Source organism: Onthophagus taurus, chromosome 3 (genome assembly GCF_036711975.1).
Source record: "Onthophagus taurus isolate NC chromosome 3, IU_Otau_3.0, whole genome shotgun sequence".
Classification (NCBI taxonomy): domain Eukaryota; kingdom Metazoa; phylum Arthropoda; class Insecta; order Coleoptera; family Scarabaeidae; genus Onthophagus; species Onthophagus taurus.
In genome coordinates, this window is record NC_091968.1 from 27,001,533 (window position 1) to 27,022,435 (window position 20,903).

A 20,903-nucleotide genomic window follows, 5' to 3' on the forward strand; every position below is an offset into this window, starting at 1 on the left:
TTATAAAGGCGACCCTTATCTCTCGTTTGGTGATTTGCACTGGACGGCAAAATCGTCCAATTTAACAGTTTCGGACTTCTTTTAGTGGGGTTTTTTGAAGCCACGAGTCTATGTTAACAAACTTCAGACTCTTGAAGCCCTCAAAAAGAATATGGAAAATGCCATAAATCAATTCTGGCGGCGGCCATGAAAACATTATTTAAAAATAATTCAAAAGCCAGTTTTTCATTCACAACAAAAATTACAGCCAAAGAAAATCGGATGACAACTTTTGTACCACTTTGTATAATCATTCCTCCTCTACGGCTTCTATATCTAGTGCCCAGAAATCATAAAAGTTATTTGTATGAGTAGAGGTGGTCGCAAATGCTATGCTTCGACCGCAAGCAATCTCGGCTTGTATTCTATTACCAAGAAATAATAAAACTTGGTTGCCTTAGTATGTAACAATTATGTGTATGAGTACAGAATGCCGTAATTGTTCTGCCTCGGCCGCAAGCGACCTCGGTTTCTATATCTATTGCCCAGAAATGATAAAACTTGCTTGCCTCAGTATATAATAGTTATTTATATCAGTAGAGATAGTCTTAAATGCTATTCCTCGACTAATATTTATATGTCCAGAAATGAGAAAAGTTGAATGTCTCAGTATATATGTAATAGTTATATGTACGGGTAGAGATGGTCGCAATGTTCTGCCTCGGCCGCAAGCGACCTCGGCTCTATATCTATTGTCCAGAAATGATAAAAGTTGCTTGTCTCGGTATATAATAGTTATTTGTATGAATATAGATGAACTTAAATGCTGTTCCTCGGCCGCAAGCGACCTCGACTTTTATATCTGTTGCCCAGAAATTATAAAAGTTGCTTGTCTTAGTACATAATAGTTATTTGTATGAGTACAGATGGTCGCAATGTTCTACCTTGGCCGCAAATGACCTCGGCTTTTATTCTATTTCCAAGAAATGACAAAACTTGCTTGCTTCAGTATACAACAATTATGTGTATGAGTACAGAACGTCTCAAATATTCTGCCTCGGCCGCAAGCGACCTCGGCTTCTATATCTATTGCCCAGCAGTGATGAAAGTTGCTTGTCTCAGTATATAATTGTTATTTATACGAGTAGAGATGGTCGCAGTATTCTACCTCGGCCGCAAGCGACCTCGGTTTTTATTCTATTGACAAGAAATGAGAAAACTGGTTTGCCTCAGTACATAATAGCTATTTGTATGAGTACAGAATGTCTCAAATGTTCTGCCTCGGCCGCAAGCGACCTCGGCTTCTATATCTATTACCCAGAAGTGATAAAGGTTGCTTGCCTCAGTATATAATAGTTATTTGTATGGGTAGAGATGGTCACAATGTTCTACCTCGGCCGCAAGCGACCTCTTTTTTTATTCTATTGACAAGAAATAAGAAAACTTGTTTGCCTCAGTATATAATAGTTATTTGTATGAGTAGAGATGGTCGCAATGTTCTACCTTGGCCGCAAACGACCTCGGCTTTTATTCTATTTCCAAGAAATGACAAAACTTGCTTGCTTCAGTATACAACAATTATGTGTATGAGTACAGAACGTCTCAAATATTCTGCCTCGGCCGCAAGCGACCTCGGCTTCTATATCTATTACCCAGAAGTGATACAAGTTGCTTGCCTCAGTATATAATAGTTATTTATACAAGTAGAGATGGTCGCAGTGTTCTACCTCGGCCGCAAGCGACCTCGGTTTTTATTCTATTGACAAGAAATGAGAAAACTTGTTTGCCTCAGTATATAATAGCTATTTGTATGAGTACAGAATGTCTCAAATGTTCTGCCTCGGCCGCAAGCGACCTCGGCTTCTACATCTATTACCCAGAACTGATAAAAGTTGCTTGCCTCAGTATATAATAGTTATTTGTATGAGTAGAGATGGTCACAATGTCCTACCTCGGCCGTAAGCGACCTCGGTTTTTATTCTATTGACAAGAAATGAAAAAACTTGTTTGCCTCAGTACATAATAGCTATTTGTATGAGTACAGAATGTCTCTAATGTTCTGCCTCGGCTGCAAGCGACCTCGGCTTCTACATCTATTACCCAGAAGTGATAAAAGTTGCTTGCCTCAGTATATAATAGTTATTTGTATGAGTAGAGATGGTCACAATGTTCTACCTCGGCCGCAAGCGACCTCGGTTTTTATTCTATTGACAAGAAATGAGAAAACTTGTTTGCCTCAGTATATAATAGCTATGTGTATGAGTACAGAATGTCTCAAATGTTCTGCCTCGGCCGCAAGCGACCTCGGCTTCTATATCTATTGCCTAGAAATGATAAAAGTTGCTTGCTTCGGTATATAATTGTTATTTGTATATCACTAGGCATGGCTTGATTATGCTGGGCTATACATTTTTTAAGACTGTATATTATTCCATTATTTTTGTTTAAAATATATATATTTATTATTGATCTTGTTTATTTTAATAATTAACTGAAAAATCTTTGTTTATTTTTGATTCAGTACCGGTTACAATGTGTGGTGGTGGTGTTGTTGTATCGTTTGGCGTTCGTCCTTCCGAGGCAAAACGACGCGCACGTGCTTCATATCGGAGGTATATTCCCCATTATGGGCCAAGGAGGGTGGCAAGGGGGCCAAGCCTGTATGCCGGCTGCTCACATGGCCTTAGAAGATGTCAACAAACGAAAGGATCTTTTGCCCGGATACGTCTTGGAATTACATCAAAATGACAGCGAGGTAAGCAAATATTAAAAGTTATATTTTCCCCCCTTTTTAAATGTTTCCTCAACTGTAAACACTCTTGATAAAAATGTATATAAATTTTATTTTAGACCGTTTTAAATTTTAATTTTCCGGCGCCTCCACCATTTTTGCGCGATATGAATGATTTTTTTACTTGTTGTGTTAATTGAAATTTGATTGCAAACTAGGTATGCGAACCTAGCAAACTAAATTTGTATAGTTGAATTGAAACCGTATTAAACCGTGCAATGTTGCTTGCAATTTCGAACTCAATTTTTTCCTTGGTCGTTTTCTCTTTGCGAATGCTGACCGTCCCCTTTTCCCCCCTTTTTTTGTGGGCGGTGTGGCGAATGCGCTCGTGATTGAAAAGCTCGGTCTTTTCGGTTTCTTTGTGAACGAGGAAAACTCGCCGTAGAAGTTCGTTGATTTATCGGGGCGTCGCTGTATCGACTCAAAACAAGATATACGCCTCGCGAACCCGGCTTAACAAATTTATGCCCTATTTACACTGAAAACAACAACGGTACAGGAAATTCTTCAAAACTAAAATAATCATTATTATTAATTTCAATAGTAAAGTAAATATTTAAGTGCATCGAGTCGGATTCGATTTTGTATACTCTATTTTTTAATTTAGACGAGTAAAATAAAAAGTCACGTTTAGATAGTGTAATTTTTCAAAGATATTTTTTGGCGGTAGTTTATCAGAGAGATATTGCACATTTTTATTGAACTAAAATTAGAACTAACACTAGACCTAGAACTAGAAAGTATTGGGTTTAGCCGTGCGTCTTTTGAGTCTTTAGACGCACGACTAAACCCGAAACTTTCTAGTTCTAGTGTTAGTTCTAGTTTTACAGTATCACTATCACTAGAACTAACACAAGATCTAGAACTAGAATCATTCGGGTTTAGCCGTCTTAAGAGACGTGTGGCTAAACCCAAATGATTCTAGTTCTTGGTCAAGCGCTGCATAACAATTAAAACTAGAACTAACACTAGACCTAGAAACATTCGGGTTTAGCCGTCTTGAGAGATGTAATAAAAATTATAAATTACGGGGTTAATTAATGATTTTAAATTAATTACTTACCATTTTTTTCGTTTAATAGATAAAAATCGATTTTCTTAAATCTCAATAATTTTCAATTCCCTTAAAAAAGTTAGGTTATGTTTTCGATCAAACTCATTAAGTAATTTAAAGGGAAAAAATAACTTACTGGAATCTATACGCACTTTAAATTGACATTTTGGGAGTCTAAAAACGTATTTCGACGTTTTTTTCGGTTCATTTAAACTTATTTTTTTAATAAAACTCGATAATATTGGGAAGAAGTGAAATCGGTAGTTTTAAAATGTCAAATATCATTTAACGTAGCTGAATAACGTTAGATGGCGTGAGTGTAAAAAGGGATCTTTTTTTATCTAAATTTGCTTATTTAAAATTTTTAATTAAAAATTATAAATTACGTGGTTAATTAATGAATTTAAATTAATTACTTACTATTTTTTTCGTTTAATAGATCAAAACGATTTTTTAAATCTCCAATAATTTTCAATGAAGAAAGTTAGGTTATCTTATCTGTCAAACTACATTCCCTAATTTAAGGGGAAGAATTGCTTATTAGAATCCACACTCACTTTAAACACATACTTTGGGAGTCCAAAAACGTATTTTGATGTTTTTTCGCTTCATTTGAACTTATTTTTTTAATAAAACTCGATAATATTAGCAACAAGTAACTCCACGGTTTTAAAATGTCAAATAGCATTTAACGTAGGTGATTAACGCTAGATGGCGCGAGTGCAAAAATAGGATTTTTTATGATTTAAATAAAAATTAAATGTAAAAATTTGAAACTTTCTCCTAAACAAAGATTAAATTTCTTTCCTTTTATTTTCAAACAATATAATTTATTGAATTAAAGTGTTTTAGAAGAAAAATAATAAATAAATTAAAAAATTGACGCTAGATGGGGGTGAGCGAAATGTCAAAAATAACATTTAAATGACAAATTTTAATTTTCGTCTAAGGGCCGGTTTATCAATGTCAAGTTAAATGTGTTAGATACGCAACTCGTGGATAAGCTTGCCTAACAGATAACCTCAGTGAACCGTTTATCCAGCAGCGTTGTCTTTCTACCCGACAGGCAGCAACCTACGAGATAGAACATAGATGGTACCCCTGAGTGTTAACATTAGAAACGGAAATGAAACGTAATTGGTGAAATTTGAATAATTGACTTTAGTTTGTGAAGTTGATATAAACAGCTGATCGTGTTTTGGAGGTTATCATTCCCGTGTGCTTTCGGTATTGTGCTTTGTTTTCGAAAACCTCTTTTATAATGGAATTCCTACATGAATATTTATTAGATAGCGATAAAGATGAGGATATTGTCCAACTCTTAAATTATAAACGACGACCATATATTATAAAAGAAAGACAAAAGTCATCTAACAAAAACGTTTTTTTGTTAGATTTCGATTAAAAAGGACACAGTTTTGTCAATCTTGGTTAAAATTAAGACGAGATTATACTATATTAGATTATAGATAATATTATTATTTTTTTTTAATTACTAGATTATTATTTATTTTCTATAACATTTTTATATTCGTTTGCCAAATCCATCAGCAAGTTCTTTTCTGCTGTACTAAAATTTGATGATCTTTTCTTTCTCTTGCTTATCCATCACCACAATTATAAGCTTAATTTATTTTTGACGTTATATTTTGATTTTATTATCATTTCCTTTCATCAAGCAACCAAACTTGAGCTCACATTTTTTTGACAATATCTAATAGGTAAACCTTTAACCAGTACTTTAATCTGGTGGGTATCGTATCTCAAATCAATCGTTAATCTTATAGATAAATATGTCATATTTATCTATAAGATTAACGGGTGGATAAACGATTCGTCGACGTTATCTATCAGCTACAATTTAAATTGACAGATAAATCGTCTTAATTAGATATTGATAAACCGGTCCTAAATGAACATTAATTATCTTGTTATCTTAAAAGAATCATCTACTGATTCAATTTAAAGCTTAAAGTATCTGCTTTAAAATGATGCATGATAACACGTTAAAAATAAAAAGAAAGTGACTAATACTAGATTAACATCAGTTATAAAACTTCTATTGTATGATAACTAACTTCAGGTTTAAATGTCAACCTCAATTTTGACATATTTGTAATCTTCATTAAAAATCCTTTAAAACGAGTACAAACACGACTTATTTATCTTCAATATTAATGGAGTTATGGTAAACTTCCGGTTAAGAATGTCAACGTCAATTTTGACATATTTGTAATCGTCGTGAAACTTCCTTTAAAATGAGTCCAAACGTGATACGTTTAATTCCAATATTACTCGAGATATAAGCAACTTCCGGTTTGAAATGTCAATGTCAATTTTGATATATTCTTAATTTTTATAAAATGTCTTTATATTTGTCACAAAACAAAAATAAAATAATAAAAAAAAAAATTAAGTTTAAAAATTAAATTGCTATTTTCATTGTTGCCAACTTCGGGTTTAATGTTTTTTATTCTAACTTTTTTGTTTTTTGAGATAACTGCGTCATCTTTGGACTCATTTTAAAGGTTTTTTAATGAATATGACAAATATGTCAAAATTGACGTTGACGTTTCAAACCGGAAGTGATTGTATTTCCATTAATATTAAAGTTAAATATGTCGGGTTTGGATTCATCACAATTTTCACAATTAAGCTTATAAATGCCACTTTTAAGGTTACGATCAAATTTATGTTTATTGTTAACAAGCAATTGACCCAATTTATTACTGGGAGAAAATACAGGAGTAATTTTATGAGATTTAAAAATATTGGTGAAAGAGTTTTGTAAGTTAGGATGAAAAGGGATAGAAACAAATTTAAGTTTTTTATTAATTTTTGGGAAGATGATCTTATTGGTAATATTATTCTGGGTTTTATTATACAGGGTGTTTCACGTAACTGGTTCGTTAGAACTTTCTCAGGTTCCACTATTCGTAGAGATTTGAAATTTTGGTAGCATGGGTTGTTCATTCGGAACTTTCAATCTAAAATATTTTCAAGATGGCCGCCACTTCCGGTCTACCGGAAGTAGACCACAACTTCGCTATTTTAAATGGAATACTATATGTATGTAAAAAAACATACATATTTTGGTTTTCAGCTTTTTTTGGTAAATTTCAACATGCCCTTTAAAACTCCATATCTCAGCCAACGTTCATTCAAAAAAGATCAACGTTGGTACGATTACTCTTCAGATGTTGTCAAATAGATTGTCATTTGTTGTATCGGAGTATCTTATACAGGGTGGCCAAAAATTGAATTACCGTTTCTCCATATTCAATGGTGAGAAAGTCGAAAATTTTAAATGGAATGCTCCATATTTTGTTAGCCTATCAGAAAGAGAATTTAATTCTCTACAAATTATCTATAAACATTTCCATACCTATTTATTGTAGTTTGCCTCATATTGCGAAATTTATTAAAGCATGCACGAAATGCAGGTTTTTTTTTTAGAAAGCTATCTAATTTTGACAGTTTGTCTACTTCCGGTAGAAGTAAGTGGCAGCCATCTTGAAAATATTTTATACTGGAACCTAAAAAAGTTCTAACGAACCAGTTACGTGAGACACCCCGTATATGTTTTCAATTTCTTGAAGAGAATAACAGTTATTTAAGCCGATCTTGATTATCTTTTTTCGTTCGATAATTAAGTCAAAATGTTGTAAGGGAAAATTGAGAAGTCTATTGAAGGGGAAACGAAATAAAGCAAATTTATGATGTGAACTGGAGAAGGAGGATTTCGGATAATCGTATCAGTGGCTGTCTCTTTTCGGAATATGTTGAAACTAACAAGGGAAGTATCAGAACTGTCCCTCACCGATTTTGTTGAAATTTGGTACAGCGATAGTATGGCCAAAAATAAGGTTTACGTATTTTTTTATACGTGCTAATAAAGCCCCTGGGGTGAGTTATAAGGGTTGGAAATCGGAGCGAAATATATATATTCGCTTATAGGCTGAAAACGAAAATAGCTATCGAAATGTGGTAAATGTAAACTGATATTCATTTTCAAAGAGCTTTCCATTGATATATCACAGATATATCTGAGGGCTTCAGGGGGTAAACTACCCCTAGTTTTTTGGAATATTTTAAAAACTACCCTGTCGATTTTGGCGATATTATGTATCCTTGTAGTACGTTTAAAAATATTAATGACGTGTTTTTTCTTATTTGCCTCTGACCATCCCCTGCAAAGTTACGGGGTATGATAGATAACCCCTTTCTTTAAGAATAATGTGATAAACAGTTACACTTTTCAACAATATTTTGAAGAAAACCATTAATTAGATGTAAATTAAGATTTACGCAGTAAAATAAACTCTATACGACATTAAGGAGTGGCGGGGGTTAACTACCCTAACCACCCCAAATAAATTTTTTTTTGCGAAAATTGTTTGTCAATTTTGGAGCAATTTACCACGCTGATTTTTTTATACGTTAGTACTATTGTAAGAACTTACAAGGGTTAGAAGTTTGGGGTAGAAAATATATTTTCGCTAATAACTTTCATACTCCTACAGAAAAAGCTTTTTTATCCTTATTCTATTTAAATAACACAAAAGCTACGATAATTATATAAATATTTATTAATAATGAGTTAAAAAGCAACTGAAAAAAAGTTGTTAAATATCACAAATTGTATTCTACATTGTTAGAATCCTCTGGTACGTTTAGACCGAGGGTAATAAATACAATGTTCAAAGCAGATAACATATTCGTTTTGGCATCAAAGTCTGGTAAACTGACTTCTGCTCATATGAAAAATTGGCTACAAAATGTCTATTTCCCAAACACCGGACCCAAATTATTACTAATACTGGATTCTTGGAGTGGCCACTGCCCTGAAATTAATAGTAAAGTAACTCCATCGGATGTTAAGTTTAAATATTTGTCTATACCTGCAGGAACAACAGGTCAAATTCAACCCCTGGATGTACTTGGTTTTAGAATATGGAATAATTTCATTAGAAGATTTTCTGATCAAATTATTCTCTACCAGTACGATGTCAATTTGCATCAGCAAGATAATATTTTAAAATTGCAATTCCTAACGCAAAACCATATCTGTGGAGAAATAGCTGTTATAACTTGTACATGGTGTAAACAATCGTTGTGTTTAAAACATTTTTTCCATGATTTTCATTATTGCCAACAATACATTGAATAAAAAAAGTAAAAGAAAAAGAAATTAAATTAATAATGTAGAATACAATTTGTAGTAGTCAACCATTTCTTTGCCAGTTACTATATCCAACAAACTATATCAACTATATCCTTGGTAAACAAGGAATATTTTTTTGAGAAGAGAGTCTCCTCAAACTTGTTCACAAAAATATCAGCCATGATACAGGAAATTGAACTAACTAGAACAAACTAGAACTGGAACTACTAACACTAGACCTAGAAGTAGAAAGTTTCCGATATTTTCTAGTTCTAAGTCTAGTGTTAGTTCAAGACCTAGAACTGTATGTTTCTTTTTTGGCGCTTCAATTTCAAAACACTCCTTCGAATTAAAAAATAGAGTATAGTAAAATAAGCGGGGAAGTCATAAAACGTGATATTCTTAACTCGTCCGTTTCAAGGTTGGCTCACAGCCCAACGTGGTCGTTATTAATGATTTTTTAGGTCTCGCACGCTCGCCCTTGATCTAAATCGTAGTGACGGTCGGCCCGCAAATTCAACAAAACGCCACCACCGCCTGATATCGCCCATTTCATATCGTTAAACCCCGACCGACCTTCACGTCAACCGCAAATAATCGTATCGATTTGAGTTAAATTACGAATAAAGGAAGCGAAATAAATGGATAAGTTCGTAATTGTTTAAACGAAATCAACAAAAATTTCAGGTCCATTATCCACCCCTTAAGTGCATTTGCATTTTCGCGATATGTGTTTCGAGTGTTGTCGGAGCTCGTTGTTGTTTAATCGAATAACGAACGGCGTCGTCTGGGGTGATATCCAAGGGGGGTTGAAAGCTCTACGTACCATTCGGAATTGGGGATGGCGAATGCGTCGTAAAGCTCGGATTTCCGCGCGGTGCTAAACCATAACTTGGGGGGTGAACGATAATAAAAGCTGCGTGTACAAGGTTTCTAACCCGCTTTCGATTTGTTTTTCTTTGTCGCAATATTTTTATTATTATCTAATTAGGGTTATAAAGATTCTTACAATTTACATCTTTAGTGGTTCCCAGAAAGTTTTTAATTAAAAACCGTAAACCACACAAACTCTTTTGGTTAATTGAGGTGTACTTTTTCTTTCTACCTCTTCACATTTGCATATTCCATTTAGTCGAGGCCCAATTAAAATTATATTTGTATCCATTAAAAACGTGCAAAGGGCGTGGTTTTACGCGTTTTACTTCTGCGGCGGACGTTTTATTTAAAATTATTAATCTTCGAGGCGCGCTACTTTAATTTCAATTCACTCCCATCCATTTAAATTGCCACCACAGCAACCGCAAACGAAGTTACCCCGTCGATCGTAAATTTAGCGATAACTTTGTTTGCATAATTTTCGTGCGAAAACGTTACGATGTGCGAAATTGTCGCAAACCACAAAAACATGTAGATTGTCGAATTTTCAGACTCGGTTTCAGCTCGGTAACTCCGTCGGTTTTCGCGGCTTCGAGCCAAATTTTAATTAAACCAAATCCAGGGGGTGGTTAACGTGAAACCTAGGTTTCGGTTATCGTGCTGCAATAATCTGGTCGAATGCGCCCCGACCTCTGATTATTTCCCTCTCTTGTGCATAATATTCACGAAATTTCAGGGCAAAAGAAAAATACTAATCACCGTTAAATTTGCAGTCGAGTTATTGATTATGCGGCTTAAACAAATTTTGGCATCGATTGATGTGCTCGATGGTGACCACAAACTGTCAGAAATGTTGGGAGTGGTCATATTTGACGAATGTCCATCCATACGTTATGCGAATGGTCGCAGGAAACCCTCTAGCAATCGATCAAATTGTTCACTAGACAAACTCTACAGAGATTGATTTTTTTTTTTTAAACGGCGTAACAATTCGGGCAATTTTTTTGCAAACAAAAAATCGTTAACTAAAGCGCTGTTTGAATTTCATGGCAAAGATATAAATCGTTGGAATAAACGACCCAGCTTTAAAATTCAATCGGCTTAAAGTTTTCAATCGTTACCTATAATTTTTATGGATTAGCGTCGGATAAAACAAGTTAGGTTGATTGTATTTGATTAAATCCAGACTCAAATATTAAAGCTAAAGATTCTTTGTTTTCATGAAAATTCTTTAGAAAAAATAAGATGGTGAAACTTAAAAAGACCTTAAAAACTTCAATTTCATGAATGCATAGAGAAAGACCAAATGGTGCATAGCCATGCTAAAAAGTCGACAGATCACACTTAGACACTTAGAGGATGTCCCTAAGGTGGGAGTACTTTCACCTCTCCTATGATGCTTGGTAATTGATGATTTTATGAACACCTTAACAAAAAAAAATCATAACTTAACTAATGCAGAAAGCCCTACTACTTCCTAGCACTTGGTGCAAAAGCAATGTGCTCAGCATTAATCCAAACAAAGTCGAAATAGTTCCTTTCACTCGGAAAAGGAAGCTACAATTGAGAGCACCCTCCATTGAAAGCAGAACTATTAACCTCAAAACAGAAGCCAAATACCTAGGGGTAATATTAGACAGTAAATTAAACTGGAACTCCCACATAGTCATTGGAGTATGTTACAAAAGAGCTTCTAGAACAAAAGTTGTACCAAATTTTATTCTTAACATTATTGCTCTGTTGTATTTTTGCTCTTAGATGCGTCAATATTGAGAAAAATAAAAAATGTGAGAATTTGGTGCTTTTTCATGTTGCTATGGTAACACTTGGGGAACAGAGCACAATACAAAAAATCTTTTAGAACACAAGTTATGGCAAATTTTATTCTCAACAATATTGCTCTCTTGCACTTTTGCTCTTAGACACGTCAATATTGAGAAAAATACAAAAATGTGAAAATTTAATGAATATTTTGTTTTTTCGTGTTGCTATGGTAACACTTGGGGAACAGAGCACAATACAAAAAATCTTTTACAACACAAGTTATGGCAAATTTTATTCTCAACAATATTGCTCTCTTGCACTTTTGCTCTTAGACACGTCAATATTGAGAAAAATACAAAAATGTGAAAATTTAATGAATATTTTGTTTTTTCGTGTTGCTATGGTAACACTTGGGGAACAGAGCACAATACAAAAAATCTTTTAGAACACAAGTTATGGCAAATTTTATTCTCAACAATATTGCTCTCTTGCACTTTTGCTCTTAGACACGTCAATATTGAGAAAAATACAAAAATGTGAAAATTTAATGAATATTTTGTTTTTTCGTGTTGCTATGGTAACACTTGGGGAACAGAGCACAATACAAAAAATCTTTTAGAACACAAGTTATGGCAAATTTTATTCTCAACAATATTGCTCTCTTGCACTTTTGCTCGTAGACACGTCAATATTGAGAAAAATACAAAAATGTGAAAATTTAATGAATATTTTGTTTTTTCGTGTTGCTATGGTAACACTTGGGGAACAGAGCACAATACAAAAAATCTTTTAGAACAAAAGTTATGGCAAATTTTATTCTCAACAATATTGCTCTCTTGCACTTTTGCTCTTAGATGCGTCAATATTGAGAAAAATACAAAAATGTGAGAATTTAATGAATATTTTGTTTTTTCGTGTTGCTATGGTATCACTTGGGAAACAGAGCACAATACAAAAAATCTTTTAGAACAAAAGTTATGGCAAATTTTATTCTCAACAATATTGCTTTCTTGCACTTTTGCTCTTAGATGCGTCAATATTGAGAAAAATACAAAAATGTGAGAATTTAATGAATATTTTGTTTTTTCGTGTTGCTATGGTAACACTTGGGAAACAGAGCACAATACAAAAAATCTTTTAGAACAAAAGTTATAGTAAGTTTTATTCTCAACAATATTGCTCTCTTGCACTTTTGCTCTTAGATGCGTCAATATTGAGAAAAATACAAAAATATGAAAATTTGATGAATATTTTGCTTTTTCATGTTGCTATGGTAACACTTGGGGAACAGAGCACAATACAAAAAATCTTTTAGAACAAAAGTGATGGCAAATTTTATTCTCAACAATATTGCTCTCTTGTACTTTTGCTCTTAGATACGTCAATATTGAGAAAAATACAAAAATGTGAGAATTTTATGAATTTGGTGCTTTTTCATGTTGCTATGGTAACACTTGGTACAAAAAATCTTTTAGAACAATAGTTATGGCAAATTTTATTCTCAACAATATTACTCTCTTGCACTTTTGCTCTTAGATACGTCAATATTGAGAAAAATACAAAAATGTGAAAATTTAATGAATATTTTGTTTTTTCGTGTTGCTATGGTAACACTTGGGAAACAGAGCACAATACAAAAAATCTTTTAGAACAAAAGTTATGGCAAGTTTTATTCTCAACAATATTGCTCTCTTGCACTTTTGCTCTTAGATGCGTCAATATTGAGAAAAATACAAAAATATGAAAATTTGATGAATATTTTGCTTTTTCATGTTGCTATGGTAACACTTGGGGAACAGAGCACAATACAAAAAATCTTTTAGAACAAAAGTGATGGCAAATTTTATTCTCAACAATATTGCTCTCTTGTACTTTTGCTCTTAGATACGTCAATATTGAGAAAAATACAAAAATGTGAGAATTTTATGAATTTGGTGCTTTTTCATGTTTCTATGGTAACACTTGGTACAAAAAATCTTTTAGAACAATAGTTAATTTTATTCTCAACAATATTACTCTCTTGCACTTTTGCTCTTAGATACGTCAATATTGAGAAAAATACAAAAATGTGAAAATTTAATGAATATTTTGTTTTTTCGTGTTGCTATGGTAACACTTGGGGAACAGAGCACAATACAAAAAATCTTTTAGAACAAAAGTTATGGCAAATTTTATTCTCAACAATATTGCTTTCTTGCACTTTTGCTCTTAGATGCGTCAATATTGAGAAAAATACAAAAATGTGAGAATTTGATGAATTTGGTGCTTTTTCATGTTGCTATGGTAACACTTGGGGAACAGAGCACATTACAAAAAATCTTTTAGAACAAAAGTTATGGCAAATTTTATTCTCAACAATATTGCTCTCTTGCACTTTTGCTCTTAGACACGTCAATATTGAGAAAAATACAAAAATGTGAAAATTTGATGAATATTTTACTTTTTCATGTTGCTATGGTAACACTTGGGGAACAAAGCACAATACAAAAAATCTTTTAGAACAAAAGTTATGGCAAATTTTATTCTCAACAATATTGCTCTGTTGCACTTTTGCTCTTAGACACGTCAATATTGAGAAAAATACAAAAATGTGAAAATTTAATGAACATTTTGTTTTTTCGTGTTGCTATGGTAACACTTGGGAAACAGAGCACAATACAAAAAATCTTTTAGAACAAAAGTTATGGCAAGTTTTATTCTCAACAATATTGCTCTCTTGCACTTTTGCTCTTAGATGCGTCAATATTGAGAAAAATACAAAAATATGAAAATTTGATGAATATTTTGCTTTTTCATGTTGCTATGGTAACACTTGGGGAACAGAGCACAATACAAAAAATCTTTTAGAACAAAAGTGATGGCAAATTTTATTCTCAACAATATTGCTCTCTTGTACTTTTGCTCTTAGATACGTCAATATTGAGAAAAATACAAAAATGTGAGAATTTTATGAATTTGGTGCTTTTTCATGTTTCTATGGTAACACTTGGTACAAAAAATCTTTTAGAACAATAGTTAATTTTATTCTCAACAATATTACTCTCTTGCACTTTTGCTCTTAGATACGTCAATATTGAGAAAAATACAAAAATGTGAAAATTTAATGAATATTTTGTTTTTTCGTGTTGCTATGGTAACACTTGGGGAACAGAGCACAATACAAAAAATCTTTTAGAACAAAAGTTATGGCAAATTTTATTCTCAACAATATTGCTTTCTTGCACTTTTGCTCTTAGATGCGTCAATATTGAGAAAAATACAAAAATGTGAGAATTTGATGAATTTGGTGCTTTTTCATGTTGCTATGGTAACACTTGGGGAACAGAGCACATTACAAAAAATCTTTTAGAACAAAAGTTATGGCAAATTTTATTCTCAACAATATTGCTCTCTTGCACTTTTGCTCTTAGACACGTCAATATTGAGAAAAATACAAAAATGTGAAAATTTGATGAATATTTTACTTTTTCATGTTGCTATGGTAACACTTGGGGAACAAAGCACAATACAAAAAATCTTTTAGAACAAAAGTTATGGCAAATTTTATTCTCAACAATATTGCTCTGTTGCACTTTTGCTCTTAGACACGTCAATATTGAGAAAAATACAAAAATGTGAAAATTTAATGAACATTTTGTTTTTTCGTGTTGCTATGGTAACACTTGGGGAACAGAGCACAATACAAAAAATCTTTTAGAACAAAAGTTATGGCAAATTTTATTCTCAACAATATTGCTCTTAGATGCGTCAATATTGAGAAAAATACAAAAATTTGAAAATTTGATGAATATTTTACTTTTTCATGTTGCTATGGTAACACTTGGGGAACAGAGCACAATACAAAAAATCTTTTAAAACAAAAGTTATGGCAAATTTTATTCTCAACAATATTGCTTTCTTGCACTTTTGCTCTTAGACACGTCAATATTGAGAAAAATACAAAAATGTGAAAATTTGATGAATGTTTTGCTTTTTCATGTTGCTATGGTAACACTTGGGGAACAGAGCACAATACAAAAAATCTTTTAGAACAAAAGTTATGGCAAATTTTATTCTCAACAATATTGCTCCCTTGCACTTTTGCTCTTACAAGGGAAGTGTCACAACTGTGTCTCACCGATTTCGATGCAATTTGGTACAGTCATAGAATGGGCCAAAATAAGGTTCGTACATTTTTTTATACGTGCGGTAAAAGCCCCTGGGGCGAGTTATAGGGGTTGAAAGTTTGGAGAAAAAGTACGTTTTCACTTATATTTTAAAAATGAAAAGTGCTATCAAAATTTGGTAAATTGTAACTGATATTCATTTTAAAAGAGCTTTCTTTTGATGTATCACACATATACCAGAGGGTTAAGAAGGGCGAACTACCCCTATTTTTTTGGAATTATTTAAAAACCACCCTATCGATTTTGGCGGCATTAAGTATACTTCCAGCACGTTCAAAAATATTAGTTAAGGGTTTTTTCCCATTCGCTCTAGATCATCCCCAGCGAAGTTACGGGGGTTAACATGTAACCACTTTTCGTAAGAATGATGTGATAAAATTGTCAGGTATTTTGAAAATACTTTAACAAAACCGTAAATTAGTCGCACAATAAAATGTTTAATGTAAAATAAGGCATAATACACCATTTAGGGGTGGTTGGGGTTAACCACCCCCTTAAAAATTAATTCTATCCCGGGCATTACTTGTTGATTACGGCGAAATTTGGTACTGTGTTTGTTTTATATTTGAAGTAAAAATTTTTGAAAATGGTTATAAGGGTTACAAATTAGGGGTAGTTTTTTGTTTATACCTCGAAGATGAAAACTGCCATCGTAACTGTGGTATTGTTTTTTAAAAATCTATCTATCGATGTTCCACGAGGTAAACTACCCTCATTTTCTTTAAATAATAAATATAAAACTACTAGATAAATAAGATATTTTATTTATTTATGAGTTAAAAAGCAACTGACAAAAAAAAATAGTTCAATATACCAAAGAAGTTTATTCTACATTACTAATTGACGTTTTTTATGTTCAATGTTAAATTTATTCTTTCATTAATTTAACACTTTTTTCCTATCTTCTATAAAATTCCTTTATTAATAAAGGAAAATTAATGAAAGAATAAATAGAAATTCTCTATCACATCATTAACATTGTTAAGTTTATTTTTATTCTACATAATGTTGCCAAAAATACACCTACCAAAAAAATTTTGGCACAATATTTGTTTTTTTAGTGCCGCTTGCTAAAGGTCATTTCTCAAAATAGTTTTTTCTAGTATAAAAGAACGTGTGCCCAGTGGGTAGATTTTAGTTTCAGAGCAACTGACAGAAGCAATGGTTACAATAAACCCAATAAACGTTTTAAATTTGCTAATGACAGTTTTTACTGTTATGAATATTCCCCAGACTCCTGTAAATGAAGCAGAAGTTAGTTTAAAAGAAAATATACAGCGTATTTTAATGGAAAGTATGGAAGACTACAATATGCAAATTGAAGACGAAACTGTATTAATTTTCGATTCATCCAATGGCATCAATGACGGTCAGCAAATTATTGAAGACCAGGATACAACTGACAGGTTTGTAGAAGATACTGATGCTCATTGTCCATTGAAGGATGACATCGACTACGAGTACAAATTAGAGGCGGTAAATTACTGGACAAGTGGGAAGAAAGGTTATTTGAAACTAGAAACCGTAAAAAACAAATACCGAAAAGTAACGTCAAAGACCCAATTGCACAGATGGTCTAAATATATTGAAGAAAGAGGGACATACAAAGAAAAATTAGCAGAAATTACCGAATTTGTAATTAATCAAGCGAGAGCCGCCGTAGATAATAAATTGCCACTACATGATATTGATATACGCAGATGGGCTATACAAGCTAGAAATGAAAAGAATTTATCTCCTCAACTGTTCAAAGCATCTCATAGCTGGGTGCAACGTTTTAAGAAAGCAAATCGGTTAGTAAGCCGAAAAATAACAAAATTTCTATCCCAAAAACAAATTGGAAATGTTGATCGAGTAAAAACTTTAGCAAAAGATTTCGTTAAAGAGGCAAAGCTACAAATCCAAATATATGGACCTGAAAACACCTACAATTCGGATCAGAGCGGTTTTAACTTGGAATTCCATTCGGGAAGAACATTAAGCGATTTAGGAGTTAAAACCGTAGAAAGTGTGGTCCAGTCGGTGTCATCTACAACGCACAGTTACACAATTCAACCCGTAATATCTGCTGATGGGAAACTTCTTTCTCCACTTTTTATTGTTTTAAAAGAACCCTCTGGCAGCTTTGGACCGAGGGTAGCAAATACAATGTTTAAAGCAGACAATATATACGTTTTGGCATCAAAATCTGGAAAGTTAACTTCAGAACACATGAAAAATTGGCTCCAAAATGTATATTTTCCAAATACTGGTTCTAAATCATTATTATTATTAGATTCTTGGAGTGGCCATTGTCCTGAAGTTATTAGTGAAATAACTCCATCAGGTACTAATTTTAAACATTTATCTATACCTGCAGGGACAACAGGTCAAATACAGCCCCTAGATGTATTTGGTTTCAGAATATGGAAAAATTTTATTAGAAGATTCTCTGATCAGATTATTCTTTACCAGTATGATGTCAATTTACATCAGAGGGATAACATATTAAAATTGCAATCGTTGACGCATAACCAGTTGGCTTCCCCTCGGTTTATAAATGTTTTTAAATACGCATGGTTTGCAAGTGGCTATATAGAGGAGAGACCAGACCATTTTGAAAATCCCGTGGAAGTTTGCTTTTCGAGTGAGAAGCCAACGTGTGATATCTGTGGGGATATAGCGGTCATAACATGTGCATGGTGTAAAAAATCCTTATGTTTAAAACATTTTTTCCACGACTTTCATTTTTGCCAACACTACGTAGAATAAAAATAAATTTAATATTGAAAATTAATATAATACATAAAAAACGTCAATTAGTAATGTAGAATAAACTTCTTTGGTATATTGAACTATTTTTTTTGTCAGTTGCTTTTTAACTCATAAATAAATAAAATATCTTATTTATCTAGTAGTTTTATATTTATTATTTAAAGAAAATGAGGGTAGTTTACCTCGTGGAACATCGATAGATAGATTTTTAAAAAACAATACCACAGTTACGATGGCAGTTTTCATCTTCGAGGTATAAACAAAAAACTACCCCTAATTTGTAACCCTTATAACCATTTTCAAAAATTTTTACTTCAAATATAAAACAAACACAGTACCAAATTTCGCCGTAATCGACAAATAACGCCCGGGATAGAATTAATTTTTAAGGGGGTGGATAACCCCAACAACCCCTATATGGTGTATTATGCCTTATTTTACACTAAACATTTTATTGTGCGACTAATTTACGGTTTTGTTTAAAGTATTTTCAAAATACCTGACAATTTTATCACATCATTCTTACGAAAAGTGCTTACATGTTAACCCCCGTAACTTCGCTGGGGTTGATCTAGGGCGAATGGGAAAAAACCCTTAACTAATATTTTTGAACGCACTAGAAGTATACTTAATGCCGCCAAAATCGATAGGGTGGTTTTTAAATAATTCCAAAAAAATAGGGGTAGTTCGCCCTTTTTAACCCTCTGCTATATGTGTGACACATCAAAAGAAAGCTCTTTTAAAATGAATATCAGTTACAATTTACCAAATTTTGATAGCACTTTTCGTTTTCAAAATATAAGTGAAAACGTACTTTTTCTCCAAACTTTCAACCCCTATAACTCGCCCCAGGGGCTTTTACCGCACGTATAAAAAAATGTGCGAACCTTATTTTGGCCCATTCTATGACTGTACCAAATTGCATCGAAATCGGTGAGACACAGTTGTGACACTTCCCTTGTTAGATGCGTCAATATTGAGAAAACTACAAAAATGTGAGAATTTGGTGCTTTTTCATGTTGCTATGGTAACACTTGGGGAACAAAGCACAATACAAAAAATCTTTTAGAACTAAAGTTATGGCAAATTTTGAACAATATTGGCTCACAGGGTCTACGTAGCAATAATCAGACCCATGATCGCCTATAGAGACTGCATAACAACAGCTGGCACAAATCCTGCGGTTAGCATGTCTTAATATAACGCGTGCAATGAGATCTTGTCCAACGGCTGCTCTTGAAGCCCTACTCGGCCTCACACCACTTCATTTATACATACAAAGGAAGGCAGCTTTAAGTGCTTTATCACTGAAAACGTGCGCTTTACTCAAGTTGATGCAGAGCAACCTCAGAGGACACCTCGAAATCCTCAAGAATATGCTCCACGTCTAAACATTATTTAAAGATGTAAACATTTAATTCTGAAGGTGGAATTGGAAGGAATATCTGCTCTATCATTCTCTTTTATTCCAGAATGTCCCTTAATCCAATAACAATCTATTCTTTTATCAAGTTCCAAGTTTCTCCTTGCAAAATTGTTGGGTTCCTCATATTCTTCTAATGCAGAAACACTATCACTATATATTTCACATTTTTCTATTTTTTCTTTTATTACATATTTAATAGTACTGTTTATTGCAATTTCTGCATGATAATTATCACATAAACTACCTAGTTTTTCAACACCTTTACAATACACATAATTTCCTGTTCTGTTGGATGTATTTCCATTAAAAATTTACCTTCCTTTTCAATATCATCTTGATGGAAATCATCTCCTGTAATTAATTTTAATTCCTCTACGTTTAAAATCCCTGATAACACTCCAAAAGCATCATTAGATACTGAAACTTAAAAAGTTGTGAAAAGATTTTGGTCAAAACACATCTTCTGAAAGTTAAAGACTTTTGAAAATGATAGAAAAAGTATATTTCTCGATATTATAGATACACTTATTGTTTGTCAAACGTTTAATTTTCGTTTCATCTCTTGATCCCATAAAACTTGATCTTCAATTATTTACTCATCACTAGGTAGCTTTTATCGACCACTCCGTCGAAAACGTTTTAAGGGAGACTTTGTCGCTTAACTCGTCTCCGATTCCATCTTGAGTCTCCCGCAGGGTTAATTTTCAATCGGCTACGAGATAATGTTCTCCTTTGATGAGCGTGTGGGGCGAAAGGAAACGAGAAAGGCGTCGAAAGGAGAACGGGGTTTGAAAGATTAAGAGCCTCCGAAGGGGTGGTTCTTTTATGGCCGAATCGGCGCTCAATCGACGCCAGTCGTCTGCTTAATGGGAATTTGTATCCGAAAGAACTAACTAATGGGGTAGATAGCAATTTATTCTTTTTTATAC

General features: G+C 33.0%; 1 protein-coding gene across 3 annotated transcripts in view; it reads left to right on the forward strand.

Annotated features, from left to right (window-relative positions):
- LOC111419075 (gamma-aminobutyric acid type B receptor subunit 1) overlaps window positions 1–20,903 on the forward strand; it is a 127,440-nt gene that overhangs the window by 21,612 nt on the left and 84,925 nt on the right. For all 3 annotated transcript variants that reach the window (XM_071195577.1, XM_071195576.1, XM_071195575.1), the window contains exon 5: window positions 2,501–2,734. In XM_071195577.1, the coding sequence (XP_071051678.1) occupies window positions 2,501–2,734 (234 nt within the window). The remainder of the gene's footprint in view (window positions 1–2,500; window positions 2,735–20,903) is intronic.